The sequence below is a fragment of the Lissotriton helveticus genome, chromosome 1_1 (assembly GCF_964261635.1).
Source record: "Lissotriton helveticus chromosome 1_1, aLisHel1.1, whole genome shotgun sequence".
NCBI classification, from domain to species: Eukaryota; Metazoa; Chordata; class Amphibia; order Caudata; family Salamandridae; genus Lissotriton; species Lissotriton helveticus.
In genome coordinates this window covers 61,561,084-61,584,878 of record NC_136057.1, presented here as the reverse complement: position 1 = coordinate 61,584,878, position 23,795 = coordinate 61,561,084, and the positions used below count along the sequence as shown (strand labels likewise).

Here is a 23,795-nt window from a genome sequence, read left to right as displayed (position 1 = left end):
AAATCGGTATTCCTGATGCTAGTACATCCTGCCCTAAATCTTTTTGTATTTTGCATTCTTCGAATGAGGTAAGCAAAAAAGGGCTGGGATGAAAAAAAGAAATTAAAAAATCAGTCTGGACACAGTACTTACTCCTTGCAAGAGGTAAATCAAGTTATACCTGGCGGCACTCATAGATAAGGGGCTGCTCAGTGGGTTAGCTGCTTTGCAGTTGGTTGCGGCAGCACTCTTCACTACCGAAGCCTGAGCGCTGTAGAGCTTACAGAGTGACCAATAAATAAATGTGCGCCCTGTAGGAGGGGATCGTAAATGCACAGAATGCTGACTCAAACCCATTGCAATGCAAGATACAGAAGGATTTATTTAGGAAAAGAGGTTACATACATCTGCAATAAACAAAGTTCAACTACTAACTCTTGAACATATGTGGTAAAAGGTATGATGGGAAGGTAAAAGACCCCACGTTTCTTTCTGCAGCTCCAACGGTAACCACACACCACAAAGAGCGAGCAACACCTGGGCTGAAGATGGACGCAAGTCCGTTCTGAGAGGAGAGTAGGGACTTTGGCATCTGTGAATAGGGGGCTGTGCTGAGAGCCCTAGCTGTGAGCTAAAAGTTGTTGTGACGTGTAAGTAGTAGTTTAGTGTGTGTTTTCTAGGTGGTGTGATAGGGTTGCGGCTGTGCCCTCATGTAATGGCGTGAGCGAGGTGGTAAATGAATCCTATATTCGGTTGGTACAATAGAATCAACTAGCAGTGAGAAGGACTCAGAACATTTATAAAGAAATAACACAAGGATGTGATTGGTTACTGATCATATCTCCTTACATTCTTGTACGGCTGCTCACAATCACGCTTCACAGGTGACCAGAGCTGCAATTACAGAGCCCAGGTCTAGGCGGGGAAAATTACTCATCTTAATGATGCTGCCTCACTGGGGGCACATATGACTTGGCATGCTTGCGGCAGGGTCAGAAATGACTTCTCTAAATAAATGTAGCACAGGCATACCATTATGCTTGCCTTTTGAACACTTTTAGCTGGGACTTAAACATCAGTATGCCGTACATCGTGCCCTTTATATACCGAACAATGCTAATTAGTGCATGGACTTTTAAAATAAATTAATCTGCAAGGCGTGGATCATGCCCGGAGAGCCACTGCTGCCTTTAAAGCCCTGCAACCTCTCTCAGAAACTAGTGCAGCAAACAGCATGCGAAGAAGAAACATGCTGCACAACTTGTGACCCTCTGCAAACCGATACACTGCAGTTTAAGAGACACGCTGCAACGTTCTCCCCTCTTCCGCTGTGGTATGTTGCTAGGCCCAAGATCTGCTCTCTGTGCTCCTTCACGCAAGAGATCTTTTTTTCCACGCTGCTCGCTTTTTAAAAGCAAGAGCTGCAAATGGTGCCTCAGTGATAAAAGAAGTGTATGCGCTTCGCAACTGAGTTTGTGCGCTCAGGGTTATTACACTAAATGCACACTCCCTACAGGGAACACTGGCCATTAGGAATTTATGACTATAAGCCCTCGCTATGTTACAACATTCCAGTAAAACTTACTTTGGGGTAAGCAGGACATAAGATTGTTACAGTGAAAATGGATCTATCTTGTTTGTATTAATTGGTGTTGTAGAAACGCTCATTTTGAGTGAAGTTCCTGGCATAAACTGTGCAGTGATAGGGTTCAGTTCAGTGTGTATTATTTGGTGCTCTCCTGTGTGTGCTCTTTGATGCAGTACAAGGTTCCACTTCTGAGCAAAGCGCTTGGAACACACTGTGCAGTGATAACGCTTCTCTCCTGTGTGTGTTCTTTGATGCCGTACAAGGGTACTCCTATCAGCAAAGTGCTTGGAACACGGAGTGCAGTGTTAAGGCCGCTCTCCTGTGTGAGTTCTTTGATGCAGTGCAAGGTTCCCGTTCTGAGAAAAGGTTTTGGAACACACTGTGCAGTGATAAGGCTTCTCTCCTGTGTGTGTTCTTTGATGCAGTACAAGGTGTGCCTTCTGAGAAAAGGTTTTGGAACACACTGTGCAGTGATGAGGCCACTCTCCTGTGTGTACGCTTTGATGCTGTACAAGGGTCGACTTATGAGAAAAGCGCTTTGAACATTCAGTGCAGTGATAACGCTTCTCTCCTGTGTGTACGCTTTGATGCTGTACAAGGGTCGACTTACGAGAAAAGCGCTTGGAACACACAGTGCAGTGATAAGGTTTCTCCCCTGTGTGTTTTCTTCGGTGCTGTAGTAGATTTCCCTTTTGATTGAAGCTCTTCTCACACATGGTACAGTGATGAGGCCTCTCTCTTGTGTGTACGCTTTGATGCTGTACAAGGTGTTTCTTATGAGCAAAGCGCTTGGAACACACTGTGCAGTGATAAGGCATCTCTCCAGTGTGTGTTCTTTGATGCTGTAAAAAAGTTGCCTTTTGAGTGAAACACTTTTTACACGTTTCGCAGGGATATGGCCTGAGGCTGGTGTGTGCTTTTTTGTGCCTCACAAGAAGTGTCTCATTGATAAATCCTTTGTCACACACATTACAAGCAAAGCGTCTCTCCCGCATGTGCATTCTGCGCGGTTTCTTTAAGTAGATATTTTGAGTTATATTCATCTTGCCTCCGGAACCCTTATGGCTTTCTTTCCCATTCATATTATCTAGATGTGATTGTTGTTCTGCAAAATACAAAAAACATAGAAAATTACATTAAGAAAATATTTCTTGAAAAAGCTGCATTGATATAATATGGAGAAGTGAACAGTTACAATTGAGGGGAAAAAAATGTAAGTTCTAGGAAAAAGAGTCACACTTCCCTTTGAGACACAAATGGTGGCTAGTCCTCCTACATAAAGTGCGTTGACCTGGTCCTGCAGCAGGAGCATGCTGGGAAATCAAGTGATTCACAAGAACCACTGTTGGACATGGGGTTTCTGGTTGGCTAGGGTAGGCACCGAAGCCAGGCAGAATAAACCACTCTAGTCAGGGTAAGCCAGATACACACCCGAGATAACCTGCGCTCACCCTCTGGTAGCTTGGCGCAGAGCAGTCAGGCTAGTTTAAAGAGGCAATGTGCAGAGCATTTGTGCAACACACTCACGCAGCAACACAGTGAGTAAACCACAAAAGGGAATCCACGGAGGATTAAGTAAAAATAGATTCTATATTGTACATCAAACAAGACCAAAATGACTTAAATGACACCGTTAGTGCAAATAATGCAGGTTTGACACAGAAAAACACAAATTAATATGAAAACATAGGTCACAGCGCACCTGAGCTACTATTACACTTCATACGATAACTGTAGTGAACATGGTTGAAGTTATTGCATTTAGAAACCAAACGTACGGCGCAGGAGCACCTACTAAACGCTAAACAGTAATTGAGCTTGAGTCTTCCAGCAGTACTCCTCTATGGACGGCCCTGCGCCATTCTTGAGGTCATCTCCAGAGCAGAGACAATGCTGAACAAGAAATGCCCCTCACGCTCTTGCGAATTTGGAGCCCGCCGGGGCGCTTGAATCGCGTCTCTTTGCCCAAGGGAAACCAAGACACCCGTGAAGGGGAGCACGGTGGCTTTAACCCTCTTCTAGACCCAACCCGCCTCACAGTACCTTTGTGGGTGCAGGGTCACTGTCCTCGGGGCATCTGTAACTTGCTAACAATGTTGTCATGTCTCAGGAGTAGGACCTGACGTGGAGAGCTTCGTGCAGTATACGCTTTAAAACCAGAGGGCGAGGCTGGCTGGAATGAGCCTCAGAATGCTGGCCCGACACATGTTACAGAATAACGTGTCATCGAAAGGCCTGCCTTGAAGGCTTTGTGCAGCTCCTGTAGCTCTGCAGCCTTAGACGCTGCACTGTACCACCTCAGAGCAGTACAAGTCTTCAGGGAGCTGTTCCTCGAGTCTCACGACCAGAGTCTTCTTGGTGGCATCTGATGGTGGCGATATTTTGCCAGACTTCGGGGTGAGGTTCATAATACAATTCAGCTGCAGTGAGCACGCTGGCTCAAGGACGTGTTTGTTTCTCTGGTAATGCCTCCAGGCGAAACAACGCTGTTCATGCTAGAGAAAAAACGCTCACCACGTGCTGGTTTGTAAAACATGGAACACCTCCCTAGAATGCACAAAGGCACTCCCCTGGTCAGAGCGCTGCACTTTAAGCCCATGGTGCACTGTCCTGTAATGCACAAAGTTTTACCTTGGTGCAGAAGGGAGTACTGGCGACATGCTAGCCCTTGTAAAATGGGCTCACCCAGCAGAAGTCTTGGAGAAAAGAGGCAACAAGGTCTTTGATGGCCCTGAGATCTCGAGAGAACAGGGGGCAAGCAAACAAGCCCTTGGAGAGCACTTTGGGGCACAAAAGGAGGTGGCAGGCAGCACACAGCACATACAGTTAGGTTGAAAATTGGTAGTCCGTCCTGCAGCCCAGCAGCAGGTCAACACAACAAGGCAGTTAGTTAAAATGGTTGTTGCTCCTGACAGCACAGCAGTCCTCATGGCAATGAGCAGTTTGTGGAGCCAACAGTGTCTGGATACAAGTCCCAAGAAGCGTCTAAAAACATGGGATCAGAGCTCCAGTACATATACTCAAAAATGTCTTTGATGAACGGGTGGCTTCAAATGAACCCTCAGTAGTGTGCAACAATCCCTTGCCGTCCATTCCTGGCTCCAGACGATCAGTAGGGGGTAAATCAGCCCTTTGAGTGAGAGCAGGACACAACCTATTCAAATGTAAGTGTGAATCACCTCTCTCCCAGCCCAAGAAGACTATCAGCATGCAGACAAATGCAGATGTATCCCCTGTCACACCAAGCCCCTTCCATTGGGAAAGCTTGGTTGTCATGGCTCTTCCAAACATGATAGTTGCAGGGGTTTCGTCTGTGGTTGAGTGAGAGGGTCAAACAGTAACCTCAAAGAATAGTGCTCAAAACACCACCATTGCCCTGGGGTCAAAGGGGAGTGCTTTTTTGATGCTTTATATTGAGGTGATTTAGAACGATTGTGGATTCTCGACTATTAAAAGGTGGGTCGTTGTTAGATTTTAAGATTGCAGGTACAAGTCATGACGCAAAGATGCCATCTATGTTTTCAATAACCCTGCTCATGTGTAGTGGATGAAAGGTCTTCTACCAATGGAAAATGGGAGTATTGATCAACTATAACTAGAATATAATGTCCATTATCCAGAGGGCCATAAAATGTGCATATGTGACAAGTCTTCAATTCATTTTCGACCCTTTCGACAAGATACGGAAACCAGACTTGATCTCGGAGAGCTCTCTTAAAGACAACTATTGCTCGATCTCCTTCTTGGGCAAATTCGACTACTTGTTGTCAGAGACTTTGGTGAATAACAATCCATGTACCTTGCAGAATGAGGCCTTCCTGCGTTACTGAAAGTTCATCTCTTATATTTCTGAACTTCATATACCCGCTGTCATTAGTGAGAGGTTTGGAATACTCGTTACTCAACTTTTAATCTTGACATGCCACTACCTTAGCTCGTGGCAGTGGCAATTTGCTCTAAAGACATGGCAGTTGGTGTACTCGATTTCACAATAAATTGGATGTAATTCTTCACTATCTTAGATGGGGTACCAGGGCATAATCAGCCAGTTTCTGATCTTTCCCTGGACGATGAAGAATCGTTTAGTTGTAATTCTTGGGACCTCAAACCCCAATGCTCAATTCGAGGAGGCATTTTTGCTGTGGGATTGCGAAATACCATCAACAATGCTTGGGGATCAGCCACAAATGTGAAGGGCTTTCCACACACAAACACATGGAAATTATTCATAAGCCCAAACCAGTACCACACTTTCTTTCTCAGGGTGCGAGTAAGCACGTTTAGTTTGTGACTGGCTTTTATTGGCATGTACAAAGATATGTCTCCAGGCATTTGGCGGTCCGTTGTGCTGTGCAAGGATTGCACCTAACCCGACAGGGCTAGCATCAACTACAACCTCTGTTTGGAGTTTGGGATCAAAGTCGGGCATTTCAATGGCGCTCTCAATGGCTTGGGGTTTTTTTTGGACGCTCTTCTCACACTCACGTGACCAATGAAAAGACACATTTTGGTTAGTTCTGGTGCAATGACCATAACAAAGTCTTGTATGCACCTAGAACAGTAATTGAACGTTCCAAGAAATGACTGTATCAGCGGCGGACGCCAAAGGCAAGCCCGTCTGCGCCCGTCCACGCCTGGCCCGGACGGAGGGCCATAAACCCTGGCCCGCTCCCTCAGACCCCTGTAAGTTACTCGAGAGAGGACCTGTTACGACTTGACCCTGGGCTGGCATTTTCCTACCACCATTCGCTTAATCCCTTAATGGAACCACAGGTATGCGTTCACTGCAAACTGAAGTTGGACTTTATGACTACCAAACAAGCTAGGTCCCCAGTTGCCCCAATGCTCCCCAATGCTAGGGAACTAAAAGCTATGCTACTGAACTCCCGCTCACTGATTAAGCATAATATAGAGATGGCTGAAATGATCGAGAGTCATAATCTAGACTTAGTATTTATGACAGAAACCTGGGCTAATCACTCCTCTGACCCGGATCTGCTTCTAGCTCTTCCTGCAGGCTTTCAGATCAATAGAGCAGACAGAGCTGATAAAAGAGGGGGCGGGCTGGCCATTATCTCAAAGGAAGAAATACCTATCACAACATCTTCTTTGGGCACCTCACCGATTGTGAGCTTTTATCGTTTCAGATACAACTTAGTCCTATTCAAGCATGAAACGGCCTTTTGATCTATCGCCCACCAAACGCTCAAGCCCCGCTGGTAGACAAACGTAACCCTTTTCTGGAAACCAGCTTTAACTATGCTAACTATACTATCCTGGGTGACTTTAATCACCATCTAGAGCTCACCTTGGATCCAAAAAACATAGATCTTATAGATACCTTGTCCTGCCTAGGGCTGGAACAACTGGTGAAAGAAAGCACACATAATGCAGGACATGCTCTGGACGGTTTATTTACATCCAACCATATGATAAATGTACAGGAGATACTGCCGGTACAATGGTCTGATTATAAGGCCGGCATATTTACAATTAGAGCCCTAGTCCATAACAAGACAGGGAGCAATTCTTTGAATTCATTTACATATCGGGATTGGTCCAAGACTGACCCCGACCTCCTGCAAACTGCTTTAAACCGGAATATACCAAGTGGGAAGGCAGAAATCAGTCTGGCAGTACAAAATATTACGTCCTGGATCACGGAGGTTGCTAATATAGTAGCCCCCTTAAAAACCTCTACCACTAGAAGGAATAACCCCTCTGAACCTTGGTTCTCTGACAAATTGAGGCTACAGCAACAACTGTGCAGAAGGACGGAAAAACAGGGGAGACGTAACTATGACAAGGATGCAAAAACGAAGTATGCCCAGACTTTAGCTGTTTATAGAAGACTAATTGTGGAAGAAAAAAGTAACTACTTCACTAAGAAAATATTGTCTGCTAAAAACTCAAGTAAAACACTTTTTGATACCTTAAAAACACTCACTAAACTCCCCACTAAGGAGAGGGCAGATAATAATATAGAACTGTGTAACGTTTTGGGCCAGGCCTTTGTTAATTAGGTGGATTCAGTGTACAAAACATTCACCCAGCTCCCTGCTGAACCTATACCTCAAAGGAATACTCCTACGACGCAATCTCCAGGCTTCTCCTTTTCCCCCCCATTGCTGGACCAAATCACTAAAATTATAATGGGTATTAAATCAGGGGTCCCTTCTGATCCCTGCCCTCCAAGGGTGTTCCATCTCTTCCCAGAGACCCTGGGTAAACAATTGAGTGACCTATGAGCCCAATAATTACCGGCCCATTTCCAGAATCCCATTCTGCGCTAAGGTTTTGGAGAAGCTACTCAACACCCAGCTCACCACCTTTGTCTCAGCCCACGACCTGTTGGACCATTCCCAATTTGGGTTTAGAGAGGGTCATGGAACGGAAACGGCCCTCATAGCTTCCAGTGAAGAGTTAAGGAAGACTCTGGACATGGGCGGGAAGGCCGCCTTGATATTATTAGATCTATCGGCTGCCTTCAACACCGTTTTTTTTTAATATATATTTTTTTATTTTCTGCAGCAGTTATCTCAGCATTACATCATTTGGTTTCATGCTATTACTGTACACATGTTATGCTGTGCAAAGAAATCTTGATTATCCATGATATTGCAGTTTTCTTTTACAAACAACTTATCCCCCGTAATTCTAAAACCCCCCTCCCACAACTTCCCTCACACTTTTAATCAAAACGTCCGTTCATTACTCATTGTACTGGGTTCATTCTATACATTACAGTAGTTTCTCTTGTTTCTCCTACTTACAACACCTCTGCCTTCAGTATTGGTTTCTTCCGTATTTATCAACTACTGCACCCTACGGTGGGTAACCACTTCAATCAGGTGGTGGTGGGGGGGATGGTGGGGAGGGGGGGGGAAGAGGGGGAGGGAGGGGGCCAATGTTACAATCAGGCAGCCATCTAAGCGGTTGGAGGCTGCATCTTGACCACTATGCACACCTCAGAATGCTTCTCCCGAAGTCTAACTTTGATTATATTCAGAAACAACTTCTGAGTATCACTTCAACTTCAGGAGCGTGGAAAGATACACCCCCAACTCATTTCTGCAAATCCTCTCCAAACATGCTGCTAAAAAGTACAAACACAAAATCCTTAAAGAACACCCAGAGACACTAATAGCAGACATCTTCTACAATCCAACACACGGAAGTCTTAAAATGGACTTCATCTGCTACACTACGAAACCAGCCAAAAGGAGAGAAAACGTCATTCAACACCTTCATGTAACTAATGCTACCACTGTCCCTTATGGATCTAAACAAACTATATCCCTATCCCAGAAATTTAGCGGAGATCTGTCCATAACTATATACAGAAATGGGAACATCCTAATCCAAGCCACTGAACAAAATTATCTATTTTCCACTTTCCGGCTCTCTGCGCCGCCATGCCATTCGCTCCCACCACCACCCCTCCACCCTCTCCCATGCACGCCCTCATCTACTAGCTGAACCTTCTACTCCCAAACCCCCTTGCACTGCCCCCACCTCTACCTCCCCTACAGGCTCTCTGATTCCCAGACGCACTGAAGCTTCTGTTTTGATACCAAAACTACTTGCCCCCTCTGCATGTCACACCTCCACTGCCCAGCTTGACTTATCTATCCCACCGGAATCCTCTCAGTCCTCCAACCACAGCAGGCTGGATACTACATTAGCCCAGGAGCGGCCTGTGCAGGTAAGAGCGGTGGGGGGCCGGGGGAATGCGACAGACGATGACAAGGGAAAATAAGTAAATCATTTCCCCCTCATTGTCGTCTATTGAATCCCCCTCACCCGGCCCCATCACTTTTACCTGCACGGGCCGCTCCTGCATTAGCCTCCGCCCCAAACTCTGCCGAGCTCCATCACACTCCACTTCCTACCACTGACCCAAATGCCACTCATCTGATCCCTACAACAGCCCAGCCTGAACTCACAATCAACACTAGTCTGGATGAAATCTCGTCACTATGTAAGAATGCAAAGATTACCTACTTCCTGCCCCAGCTTCACGCATCTATAGCGAACACTGATCCTGCCACAAACATACACTCTGTTCCCCTACCCTTTACCCCTAGACAAACTATCCCCTATATCCATCACCAACTCAATCATAGATGCACCACGACTGAAATCACGCAACGGGAAGCTGAAATGCTGAGCAACACGTATGACAATGCCCGGAGCAAGCCTTGTCGCCGCAAGATCCCGGTCATCCTTGGCACGAGTAGAACCCTGAACACCATTCGCCCTCCCAGGCGGCCTACCCAAATAACAACCATCCAACCCTGTCAGCCTGGTCCAAGATCACACCTACGTGTTGCTGCATGCTACTAAACTGTCAGTCAGCAGTCAAGCATGCCACTCAAATAGCCGACACCATCCTAGGACACAAAATCGACTTCTGCTTTCCAACTGAAACCCGGCTGAACGACCACTCATCCTTTTTTATCAATTTCCTCAACCCACAGGGCTTCTCAATCATTCGTACGACCGCTAAGATCGTATTGGCGGTGGATTAACCATTATACACAAAAATTATCTGTGCTTAACTCCATTCCTCAACACGAAATACCCTACCTTTGAATATGTAGGAGTTCAACTCTCGTCCAAAGGCCCCAACGCTATCAAAAGTTATGTCATCTATCACCCTCCTGGTGAAAAATGACAAATCTTTGAGGACTTAACAAAACTGTTAACGCAAAACTACCTTAAATGCAGCGCAGACGTTCTACTAGGAGACCTGAACCTGCACTTGAACAATGCCGATGATCCAACAGTACAAGCCCTATCCACCCTCCTGGAAGGGAACAATCTCACCCAACACTGCAATAAACAAACTCATACCAAGGGCTCTACCCATGATGCAATAATCTCTAAGCAGAACACCTTCTCCCTCCATTCTATCCTACCCACCGACTGGATTCACGACCACCTAATTCTTTTCAATCTCAATGCCATCCAACCAAAGGCCCACCCTCAAAATACCTGGTACAAGCAATGGGCGAGGAACATACATTGAATCTCCCAGGCAGAGTTAGTAGCATTAGTCAGTTCCCAAATTCCAAGGTGATGATCTCACTGCCCACTGCAACAGATAAATGGAAGAACTTTTTGACATAGACGCCCCATTGAAACTCAAGAAATCATATGTATTCCTTTCAGCTCTTGGTTTAACAACGACCTTAACAAAGAGGCATCAACTCCGATTGGCTGAAAGAAACTGGAGACAACAACCCTTGTTAACACATCTAGCGATACCAGGAGCTAAACGCATAAAATACAAAAACATTTCTTCAGAGAAAAATCCCCCTTCTTCTGAGACCAACTTGACCATTCTAGGAACAGACCTAAAGACTTTCTCAACATCATCAAACAGCAATCCTCCTCTTTCCCTCAACACTCAATAAATGACTCTACTATGCGCTGCAAAGAGTTTGCAACATTCTTCTCTAAAAAAATGTCTAACATTGAAATCTCTCTTGACCCACCCATCTCTCCGTCCTACACCAAAGATGTCCCCCTAGCAAAGAGGGTCTACCCAAGGCCCTACCTCCAACTAATGGTCGTCTCACCAAACTCATCCTATGCCAGCTGGACTGAATTTGACAATGTCCCTTCAGAAGAAGTGCTCAAATTACTCGCTTGCATGAAACCAACATCGCACATTTCCGATCCCCTCCCTCCTGAGCGTGTCAATAATCACAGTCACATCATATCTCGCCTGCATGGACCAAAATCATCAACTCCTCCTTTTCGAGAAGCTCCATGCTAACCTCCCTCAAACTCGGCCAAGTCACCCCCTCATCAAACAACACAGACGCCGACTAGAACAATCTTAACAATTACAGACCTATATTTATTCTCATTTACCTTCAGAAGCATGTCTCATCAAAGCACAAGAGTGCCTGACGATTTTAGAAGTCCATACGCTGGTACTTTTTAGACTGGATTATTGGACCTCTTTCCTGTCTGGCCTTCCCAGAGAAAATTAGCATCACTGAGAGAAATGCTTCATACAGTTATCCACTTTGTGACAGGTCACAAAGTTTTTAAATCAAATTTTTTCTATACTTCGCATCCTACAATGGCTTCCAATTGAAGCAACAGACCAATGTAACACTGAATGCATCACCCACAAAGCCCTCCACAACTCCACACCCTCCTACTTGGTAGAAAAAAACTCAAAATCTCCGGATCTGAACAAGGATCGTGAATTCGTAAAGTCCTTCTGTTGGAACAAGCGACATTCAGGCAAGAACGCTTTATAAAGCTCGCCTTCTCTGCCAGTGCTACAAGGATCTTGAACTCCCTCCCACAACCACCTTGAACAACCACAAGTCTTGCCACAATTATAAACTAAAAATCCTCCTATTTGAGAGACGCTCTGAATAATAAATCTGTGATCGCTTTTCTGCATCCACTTTTCCAATGTATCCAGATATTAACTGTTTGAACTTTCTCCCCTGACGTGATCTGTGGGATTAGTCTATTGCTTATCTGTTATTTTATAGCACATCTAATCTGCATTTTGGTCTTTCTTCTTTAGAAAAGTTCTTCAATGCCCTTCAGCCAAGATTGCACTATATAAAACCACAAAAATAAACACATTTGGTATAATAAAGTGGAACCAGAAAAAAACTCTTTTTGAAAAGTTTGTGCAGATTTGTCAAAAGATTCCAAAGTTATTAGCAAAGAAATAATTGCTTTTCAAAAGAAACTCTTATAACCACAAACTACGTGGGAGGGAAAGAAAGAAGAGAGAGAGAGAGTGAGAGAGAAAGAAAGAAAGATAGAAAGAAAGAGAAACAGAGAAAGAGTGATAGAGAGAAGGAGAGAGCGAGAGAGAGACAGAGATAGAGAGAAAGAGAGAAGGATAGAAAGAAAGAGAAACAGAGAAAGAGAGGGAGAGAGAGAGAGAGAGAGAGACACCATGGTTTAAGTGAGTTGCAAATAATTTTTAAAAATAAATTAAGATGCTAAAAGCAATCCCAATAATAACTTCAACGTGATCTTCGTGCTTTTGATCCAAGACTACCAGACAGCGCTAAAGACATCTTGGGGACATTCAGAAAGCATCAGTGGGAATACATTCCACAGATTGCTTACAATTGGATTAGTGGTTTGTAATTCACATCCGTCCCTCCTGCTGCCCAAACCTTGTTTACTGTATTCTTCCACAAAAAAGTTTCAGTAAAAAGGCCTTTAAATCTTGTTTTTATCTTGTCACATTTGCAGTGCATTCAAACACAGAGGTCAAATGTCAAGCTCTCTCTTTGAGAAAGCTTTGTGTTTACTTTTCTTCCTATGACTTCAAAATGAGAGAATGTATGTGACAATTCTGCTGAGTATCCATACAAGAGGAGAAGGTGTAAGATTTTGTTCCTAGCAAACAAAAAAAAACAAGCACTGGCAAAGCCAATTGGTCTTGCCTTGCGAACCTACTAACTTTGCAAATGACTTTTAGCAGTGTCCCACAGCAAAGTCGAAAAAGAAATATCCTACTGCATTTTGCCGGGTTATAAAGATTGACACGTAATTACAAAGGCCTACCCTTTGAATTTCAATCAAATGTGGTGAATATGATTATTGAAAATAGAATGCCGGTAATGGAGAGTTATTACTGTGCCATCAATAAGCTCCTTAGGTGCTGCACCTAAAAATGCTTATATTACATTTTTTTCTGAACGCCGGGAAAGGGGACTATTAGTCTGATAAGAAGCTACAAATGGTTGCTCTCTGTTGCAGGCAATCCCAGCCCACAATCAGAGCCTGAGAAGTCTCTCCCCAGTGTGAGTATGTTATTTTTGAAAAGTAGTTTGGCCTCGCCGCCGGTATTTGATTATTTTCCTCAAGATACCACTAGCAAAGTGCCCAATAATTTCCAAATCCGCCTACGGGCTTGCCGTCTTTCATGGTATTGGGTGTAAATGCCTGAGATGTCCTGGTGATTTTCTGCTTCAATATGGCCACCACGCAGGCAGCATCGAGGGTGCTGGCATTGCAGGGCATGAAGGTAATTTTTCAGCCCTCATACACCTTCTTCACAGCAGGCACCAGGTGTGTGTGGGGGGATCTCCCCGCACTCAGGTGTGTTATTTATTTATTAATTCAGTGTTTTATATAGCGCAAACATGACCCAACTGGGTATCAGAGTGCTTCACAATTCTTTAGCATTGTACTTCTGACATTTGGTTTGATTAGTCCTTTAAACAAACTACCAAGTATATATATTCAATTTTAAGTGGAAAGCATTTCTACTTTGCAAATAATACATGTCCTAAACATTACTAGAGATCAACTTGCATTACAATAGTATGTGTACTAAATATTACAACAATTGACATTTTAGAAATACATGTACTAAGAAGACCTCCTATCATTTAGTACAGTGGATTGTACAAAGCAAACAGACTGGTTACAGAATTTATAGCTAATATCCTATACTGCTTTCGGCACGGAAACGTTGTACAGATGTGGCAGGGTCGCGTCATGATGCTGCTGATGAAAGCTGCCAGAAGATGCTTCAATGGCACGGCCCTCTGTACATGCCAATGTCCCCTCCACCCCAAGCCGTCCTTCCAGTACCTTAGGTGCCAACTTTACAGCCGACAGTGAAGTTTCTGGTCGGCAGCAGTAGACATGATCACTTTAGTTGAAACGGCTGCTACCATTATGCGAAGGGGAGGTGGTGAAGGCAAGAAAATAAAGTCATTTGCTTTTATAAATAACAAGCAAGGAGAGGCCAGCAGCGATGAGCGAGACGGTGAGGAACTGGCTCTCTTACTTTGAAGTCAGAGATAGAACAGGCTGTTTAGGGGAAACATCATCTGACATTTGATCTCGGTCTGTGAATGAACAGAAACATTTATGTTATGTTATGTTAAAATTTGGTAGAGCGCAAACAGCTGCCCCAGCAAAGGGGCGTCCCGGCGCTAGAAAACTACAGAAACTCCATAGGGGACAGAAACAAGAGGCAAGGGATCTAAAGGGGAGGTAATAGGTGGGTTTTGACGGCTCTCCGAAAGGCAGACAGATTTTCCAGGGAGCGAATGCTCCCAGGCAGGTTGTTCCAAAGTTTGGCTCCTAGCACTCTAAAGGATATGACGAGATATGAACAAGAATTACAGCCATTTACAAAAAAGCTTGGAGCGAGTGAAAAAAGTGCTCATATGAAATGCTCTTAGACAAAGAAAAAAGAAAAAGTGCCTAAAGCAGTTGATAATATGAGACCATTGCAAGGATACAAGTAATGGGACGGTGCTCCGTGAGAGGGAACAACTTACAAAAAGGAGGGACAAGTAGGAAAGATTAGCCATTTGGAAGCAAGGCTGTTTAAAGGAGATTCAAAGAAACAAATAAAAAGCAATGGGTGGGCAGTAAGCCCACAACGTTAAGCGCTGTTGCGGCAATACCTAAAAAAAAGAACTGTGCTGATGTTTCAGAATATATCAGAATTAGTACAAATGAAGCACATTTGTTTTGTATTACTGAAGTGTGGAGAAAAATATTTGAATAAGATTGAAACACATTAATACACTAGGGGATGACATTTGCAAACATTATCATTGATGTGCAGTAAAACCATATTTCGGTGTAAATGTAGTGATCATTTCATTTGAAAATGTGTTGTCTGTAATGGCGGTGCGCTACCACACCAAGTATACTCCACACTACGCCACTCAACTCCACACCACTCCACTCCAATCTATGCCACTCACTCCATGAAACAACAGTCTACACCCCTCTACCCCACACCAATCCACCCCACTCCACTCAAAAGTACCCTAATCCATCCCACTCCAATTCACCCCATTCCAATCTATCCATTCCCAATTTACCCACTGCAATCTACCCCACTCTAACTCAATCTACCCCATTCCACTCCAATATACCCTAATACACTCAATCTAACCCAATCTACCCGACTCCACCCCAATCTACCGCACTCCACTCAGATTTACACCACTCTGCTCCAATATACCCCAGTCTACCCCACTCCACTCCAATCCACTCCACTCAAATGTATCCCACTCTACTCCAAAGTACCCCAATCCATCTACCTCCAATTCAACCCATTCCAATCTATCCATTACCAATTTACCCACCGCAATCTACCCCACTCTAACTCAATCTACCCTATCCCGATCAAAACTACCCCACTCCCCTCAGATTTACCCCACTCTGCTCCAATATACCCCAGTCTACCCCACTCCACTTCAATCTACCCCAACTCTAATCTACTCCAATCTAACTGACTTCACCCCAATCTACTTCACTCTAGTTGAGTCCAATTTACCCAACTCCATTTCAATTTATCCAACTGCAATCTATTCAACTCATCTACACTCCTACCACAATCTACCCACTCCAAACTACCACAATCTATCCAACTCCAATCTACCATAATCTACTGCACTCCACTGTAATCTACCCCCCTCCACCCAATCTATCCCTCTCCACTTCATCCAATCTACCCCATTCCACTCCATCCTAATCTACCCCACAAAACTCCACTCCAATCTAACCAATTCTACTCCACCCAACTCTACCCCACCCAACTCTACCCAAACCTTCCTCATTCCAGTCAAATCTAACACACCGAATCTAACCTAATTCCACTCCACCCTACTCCAATCTACCCTACACCACTCCATCCCAACCTTACCTATCCCAATCTACCCCATCCAATCTACCCCACTCAAATCTACTCCCATCAATTCGACCACACTCTACCCCACCCCAACCCAATCTACCCTAAACCATTCTATATAACTCCTCTCCATTCTACTCCAGTCAAATGTACCGCAATCCAAACTACCCCAATATACTGCACTCTAATCTACTCCACTCCAGTCTTCTCCACTCTACTCCAATCTACCTCATTCCGCCCCACTCTTTCCCAATCTATCCCACTCCAATCCACCCCGATCCATCCTACTCCACCTCAATCTACTCCACTCCACCCAAATCTACCTCAATTCAATCTACCCCACTTGATTCCAATCTACCCCATTCCACTCTACCCCAATCTATCCCCCTTCTATCTACCCCACCAACCTCATGCCACTAACTTTTAGCCATGTCGAGCAGCAGTCACACTGGTGTACATAATGGCTAAAACTCGTTGCCAAAGCCAATAGCTTTCGGATAGGAAACACCTATTTGTTTTGACAATGCTTGTTTTCAGTGGGTGTTTGTTTCATCATATTCACACGCAAAAGTTCCCTACAGCCAACTCCAAGCAGGCACAGGTGTTCAACGGTGCCTGGGCACAGCAGGGGATTCCCTAAAGGGCCTGGCTTATGTTTCTTTATTTTTAATTTTTAAGGGTTCCCGGACACTTTCTTGGGGTTCTCGGACCCTTGCAAACTTGTGTATCCTATTGGATATCGATAGGGTTTCAGACCGAGCAGCAGGTCTCCGAACATCACAAATGTCCACCAGGGTACAAGGCAAATTACTGTACCTGCGCAGACACCTGCCTAAGGTTTGCGGACCTCAAGGGTCATGATGGGGAATCCAACCTCTGTCTCAAAATCAGCAATTTCTTTTCTACATTTTAACATTAGGCAGCCCCTGTGCCAGGGAGAGATAGGATGGCACCACCGCTCTTTATGGCTTCTTTAGTATTTTTACAGAATGCGGGGAACAAGTCTCTTCATCATGTAATGGTTCAAGATATAGCCAGTCAATCAGGGAGCTTCAGGTCCGCAGGCCCAACTTTGGGTTTACGTATCCGAAATGGATGGGCGATCAAGCTCCCTCATCCAATCGGATCCAATATATTTTTACATTTGTGTTCGCGAGTCGAGATGCACGAACCATTCATGGGCTAAAGGTCCAGCTAGCTCTATCTTAAATGACTAGTGGCTTAATTTGAGGACCACAAAAAAACACTGCATGAAACTAGCCAAGCCAATCCAAAATAGTTTGTGCGGATTCATTGAACTGTGCCAAAGTTATTATATGTATATATATATATATAATTATATTACATGGGATTCTGTAATCCCTGTATAAATGGCAGTCTCTAATTTCTTTATAATCAGGAATTTGTGATGCACCAAGTCAGTGATTATGAAGAAAAGACTTCAGAACTCGGCTTTTATAAGTTATTACAGTCGAGTTCTGAGGGCACAATGCCTGCTGCTAGCGCCAGCAGCTGATGTGAAAAGAAGGTCAAGTCACGAAGCATAATTGAAGCAGCTGTTTAAAGCAACAAACAGAACTTTGCTTTTATTACTTCTGCTGTATGTTACTAGCTTACTATGAGAAGCAGAGGGAATATGTTTATTAGTTTCCTTAGATAAAGGAAGGGTGGAATCTTTCTGCATGTTTCTACACGTTTCGAGCTACTGCAGCTTTTTCTTTTTAATTGAACTGTTTCTAACATCTTTTTGCAACAAATATCTAACAGTTTTTATTTTTACTTTTGCACAAGAGGTTTTAAGTTCATTCTTCATGTTTGCTGCATATATAGGAGCTACGCACCAAGGTTTGTGGGAAAGGTGATGGTGTGACCATGTATTATACAGGATAAAGTACCACCTGGTGCATATAATAAGATTATTGCAATTCACCTCAGAGTTCCAAAACCTTTGTGTATCTGTCTATCACGAGGTGGTGTGCACTCCTGGAGAACTCTGCAGTGACAACAACATCCCTGGTCAGCCCTGCTGTTGAGGCTGGGGGTCAGTATCGCTCAGTGGGTTCCATCCAAACCATAATCCTCCCTTCAGAGACTTTCTAAAATCTGCCCATACGCATTTAAGAGGTTACATGTGTTAGTATGCACTCCAAGAGACCATTTACAGTGAAACACATACCTGGGGTAGCTACGAACAGCAATAAATGTGATTTTGTATTTCCTCTCTTCATTGAGTCTTCATCTGCAGTATTTGTATCCAGTCCTAGGAATGATGGAGGCACACACTGACCCCGCTCATCAGGACAGAGCAGTTCTGCCTTGCAGTTCTGATGTTGATGCGTTGATTCAGGGTGCAGTGGTTCGAGTATGTAGTTCTGATCTGAACCCTCTGCATCAGTACAGGGAGGTTCTAGCTTGTACTTCTGATCTGAACGGTGTGCATCTGTACAGGCCGGTTCTAGATTGTCATTTTTATCTGGTTCCTGTGCTTCAGGAAGCACTGACTCTAGCTCTCGGTCCTGTGCCGCAGTATGCAGTGGTTCTAGCTTGTAATTCTGATCTGAACCATGTGCATCAGTATAGGCCGGGTATAGATTGTCATGTTTGTCTGGTTCCTGTGCTTTAGGGCGCATAGATTCCAGCTCATAGTTCACGATTGGATCCTGCGCAAAAGGAAGTTCCTGCTTCAAGCATAGGTGTTGCTGTAGGCACTGGGTTTGTTGTGACCCCAACTCATCAAAGGACAATAGCCCAGACTCTAAGTGTTCGTCTGATGACTTCCCATCAGGTGACACAGGTTGTAGGCTGCGGTTCTCCTGGGGATCTTGGAAATCACAACACATCAATTCTTCCTCCAAGGGATCATCAGGTCCATTTTCATCTGGCAGCGCGGGTTGTGTACGGTGGTTTTTCTGTGGTTCGTGTCCATCAGGAAATAGTGGGTGTGGGCAGAGGTTCTGTTGTTGGTCCCAGCTATTAGTAGACAATGGGGATGGTTCTTGCTTCAGGGGCTCATCTGGCTCCCACTCTTCTGGGAACGCCGTCTGTACGCTCTGGTCTTGCTCTGGTCTCTGCCCATCAACAAATTCTGAGTGAAGACACAGCTTTGCCTCCTGTGATCTGCATGGAGGATCTGTCTGAGGGCACCGGGATAGAGGACAATCCTGCTGTACTCCATTTCTATCTGGAAACCCAGGTTGCACGCACTGGTCCTGCTGTGGGTGACGTCGATCAGGAAACATTGGCTGTAGACAAAGGTTTGGCTCCTCTGGACGCCCTTGAACATCAGTTGGCGAGGAGAGCGTACACTCCTGCGTTGGTGCATGCCCATCAGAGAACACCGGCTGAAGACACAAGCTCGGTTCCTCTGACCTGTCCAGTTGAGGTGTTGCAGGAGACCGGTTAACAGCACAATCTCTAATGCTCGCCGCACAAACCATATCCAAAGACACCGTACCATTATCTAGGGAACCTTGATCCTTTTCTATCCAGATTTTCTTAATCAGCCCAGCGACTCTAGAAGGTACGTCCTCTACAGTATTCATCAAGTTATCCAGTTTGGCTTCCAACTCCTCCAGCATGGATAGAAGGATAATGTGGGGCAGGTTATCTGACAGTGGTTCCAGGTCCTGGTCCCTCTGAGCATCATTTCGGTATCCTGAAGTTGAGACGTCATGAAGAGGTAAAGACGGGACTGTGGCTCTTACGGATTCACGTGAACACTGCGCTGTCACTTTCTTTCCTGGAGCCCGTCTTCTGCCCATTCTGGTAAATTGATGTTCAAGTCTCAAGTGTCTGCAGAGAGAATGAAAAGAGAAAAGACAACACGTTATCACAGGACAGTTAGGTCAAAATACTCCTGATCAGAGAAAATTGCGAATTTCTAAAACCTGAAAGAAATGGAATCATTAAATGTTCACAATACCCGTAACATAGTTCATATATTATGAAAGGCACGGATTTGAAATGTGTTTCCAACATTAAGTCTGTTCCTTGGTCTGCTCAAATTGTACACAGTGCAACCAGAAAAAGAGAATACTGTAATAGCCTTGCAGCAATGAAAGGTTTATAATACCCTGGCAGACAAGACTGCACTATCATCCTCACTTGCACTGTACACCTCTCTTTTGCAGTATTCAGGTCAGTGACTGAAGCACACGCCAACATACCAAACCTCTACAGGATCTACAAAACGCTTGTTATGTCATTGCACATATAGAGAGCATGTTCAACCTGGGGTTTCTTGGAACTCAATCAGAAATACATAAAAGAGGAGAAAACGAACCATAATGGGGAAGAATCTAATCTGAATAGGCTTGTGGGCTGTCAGATTTCTGGATGAAAGGAACTTGTACCAAAGCTGCGTCCACCTGATCTGATCCTCTGTAATTTTGCAATAGCAAGTAAATTCAAGCGAGGATATCTCTGCTTTTGTACGGGTGTATGCATTTCCACCTGGTTTGCAATGAAGTGAGGGGCTAGACCTCTCACCCCTTTAGGGCTGAGGCAGAGGGTCTCGGAGTGGATTTGTTATTTCAATATAGGTGTGGCGCGTGCCCACCTCTGAAGATGATGTAGTACACAAGCTGGTTCGCTGTGAATTATTTGCAGTCTATGAATGGTGATATTGGGTACTCTTACATATTCTCGGTTGGCATAATGCGATCTAGATAGGACTGCGGCCACCGCTATTGATTTCCTCGTCTAAAGTGGGAGGAGGGGGGTTAGTTTCTCAAGTAGTTTCAGCACAAATCTGCATTTAGATCCTACTGCTCCAGCCTGCTGGTTCTTGCTAAGATTGCTATCGATTATCACTCAGAGGCTTTTAGCTGTGGGTTTAGGCTCCGGTAAGAATCTCATTTTTGTTGGAGAGTAAAGTTGGCTCCAAACGTTGGTCTTATTCTTCAAATTACAATCTCAGTTTGGTCAATATTCAGTTTTAGTTGATTCAACCTCACCAAGTAATCATCAAATTGAATCCTATTTTGAGCCTGGAATTGTGAGTCTGACATTCCATCGATAAGAATTATCTGAGAGCTGGTGTATTTATAAAGCCTGGAACCTCTTGAAGATAGTTCTCTGACCAATGGTTTTTGCAGGTTAAGGGAGCAGAGGTATTGCCCTGAAATTCTTGGTTATATCCGGGACTTCTCCCTGGTTTTTCAGTATCGTGAGCTCTACAACATTATGAAACGCGCTTGGAGCGACAGCTTGAGCTGCTGAATTGATGAAAACGCTCTGCAGGGGACTGCTCAAGACCTCGCTTTTCGACGGAGACGCAGCACCCTCAGCGCCCAAATACCCTTGGGGTACGCTTTATAAATGCTGATTGATTGATTGATTGTTGAGGTCAGAGATTCTTTGACTGCTGGAGGGCAAGGGTCAGTTGGTGACCCGGATTTGACCTTGATCATAAATTCATGAAGCCTGTTTATTTCCTCAAACAAGGATAAGGAGACTCGACTTCAGAACTACTGCTGCTGTATTTGTTTATACTATCTTTAAAGAATGTTTTTGTTAAGTATTTAGATTGTCACAGAATGTCTCGATAGGAGTCAGGGGAGTTTTTATTTCATCTGGGGGGCGACTAATCGTTCAGGATATCAAAAAACTATTTTTATTATTTGTCTATTAAAAGGGCTTTGCATGTGCGGTTTTGCCTTCACATTCTGCAAGTTCACTTTTAAATGTGATTTTGCTCTCTTCATCATCCCATTCCCGCCCGTGTCGACGCAATGCAGGTTTCGCCTCCTTTAACTCTGGCTTGTACCAGGGCACTGGTCTGGTGCGGTTTATAACACGCTGTTGGATTTGAGGGGTGTGGGTCACTAGCACGTCTGAGCCACAGAGTGGATTATTTTTCTTTGGAGAGAATGTCTTCAATTGATGGGAAGAGGGGGAAGGGGTTTAAAAGTGTTGATAACACTGGCTCTGTATTAATGTATCGCCATGTGTGTATGGTTTCATTTCCTGCGTGTGGATCAAATTAGAAAGATCTACCGGAATACAACGCTGATCAAATACTGATTGGACCGTATGCAAGGAAGGATGATTATATTCAGTCAATTCGAATTACACGCCCAGATCAGATCTAAGGGATTTCATTTTTTGTGATGTGTTGGTGTAAATTCAACATCATTAATTCAGCATATTCATTAACTTTAGGGACCGAGTTGTCGTCATCAATTCGAAACTTGAAAAAGGAAAGCAGATCTACCCCTTCAGGTTGAGTAATTTTTAAAAGAGAAGTGTGAATCCACTGGTGAATAATTGCTGCTATCTCACTCCTTTCTCTGAGCTTGTTCTCTTTTGGTCATCTTCGGGTATGGCTTCTGGAGATCTGGAGTAGATTCCTCTGACAACCAGGTTTCAGTTAAGAACAGGATATCCGGCTTAGAAGATTCTAATAACTTGAGTATTTCCACTTTATCATTGCCTAGGGAGGGTGGGTTTAGTAAAGCCGCTTAAACGACTCCTCAATCTGAGGATGTAGAAGAGTTTTATTGTTTGTTGGCCCACAGTGAGTGATGTGAGTGCCAGATTACCCTATATGTGTGGCTGGCATACACGCCATTTGCTTCTAAAGTTGAGACAAGCATGGGGGGAATATTAAAATCTGTGTACCTGAAAGACTTTAGATCTTATGAAGAATATGAGAAATATTGAGTATACTACGTCATTCCTGGTCCCAGCGAATGCAGCCAGGTGTGCCTGGCAGCAGACAGGCTTGTCTTTGGCAAAATGCTTGCAGCATACACGCAAAATGTTCTGCAACAAACACGCACACAAAATAAATTGCTCTTTAAAAAGTCCATTCAATTGTGTACTCACAGATGTGACACAAACTCCAACTCTCACTCGTACAGCCTCACACCTCATTTAGAAATGGATTAATGTAACAAACCATATATCTCTTAACCACATCTTCAATGCTGCACAATTACACTGGCATTGTGCTCTGCTGTGCACACACACACATTTGAAACACAATTGATCTCCAGGCACAAAGACCTACACACTGGAAAGAAGTAATCAGATGGATCAGTCGCTTACACGCTCATATATAATGTATCCACCCAAGACGACCAATCACAAACAAACACATACACACTGTCTCGTACACACAAATCACTTCCATACATTTTGTAGTGAAAGGTTAGACTTCGTCCAAGCCATTCACGGGCATCACCTACTCCCAGAGACCTACACACAGGGCGGGAACAGATCTGCACAATCACATGTAACACCTCAAATAATCACGGCTCACTCTCGACCACAACGTTCTTGCAGTCTCTTCAACAGAGCTGTGACATCCCAGAGTCTCTGAGGCAACACCCAATGTGGAATGCTACTGAGGGAGTTGGAAGGTGTCAGTATCTGAGGAGGAAGCAGATCTGTGGATGGAGCATTCTGTAAGAAATAAACACCTCCTTTCTATCACCACCATGGACACGCGATACTTCATATATTAGCGACGCGTGGAAATATGGAAAAATGTACAAGGCTTCAATATCGCATTGTGAGAGCACTGAGGGTCTGTGAATTTTATGTTAAAAAAAAACTTGAATA

At 44.3% G+C, this 23,795-nt stretch overlaps 1 protein-coding gene across 1 annotated transcript in view; it reads right to left on the bottom strand.

Moving 5' to 3' along the window:
* Positions 1-360: 360 nt before the first annotated feature.
* Positions 361-23,795, bottom strand: part of LOC144767499 (uncharacterized) — a 31,209-nt gene continuing 7,774 nt past the window's right edge. Inside the window, exons 2-3 of the mRNA XM_078650917.1 lie at positions 18,406-20,021; positions 361-2,672 (exon numbers count right to left, since the gene is read on the bottom strand). Coding sequence (XP_078507043.1) covers positions 1,873-2,672; positions 18,406-19,990 — 2,385 coding nt within the window. The 5' untranslated portion in view covers positions 19,991-20,021 and the 3' untranslated portion in view covers positions 361-1,872. The remainder of the gene's footprint in view (positions 2,673-18,405; positions 20,022-23,795) is intronic.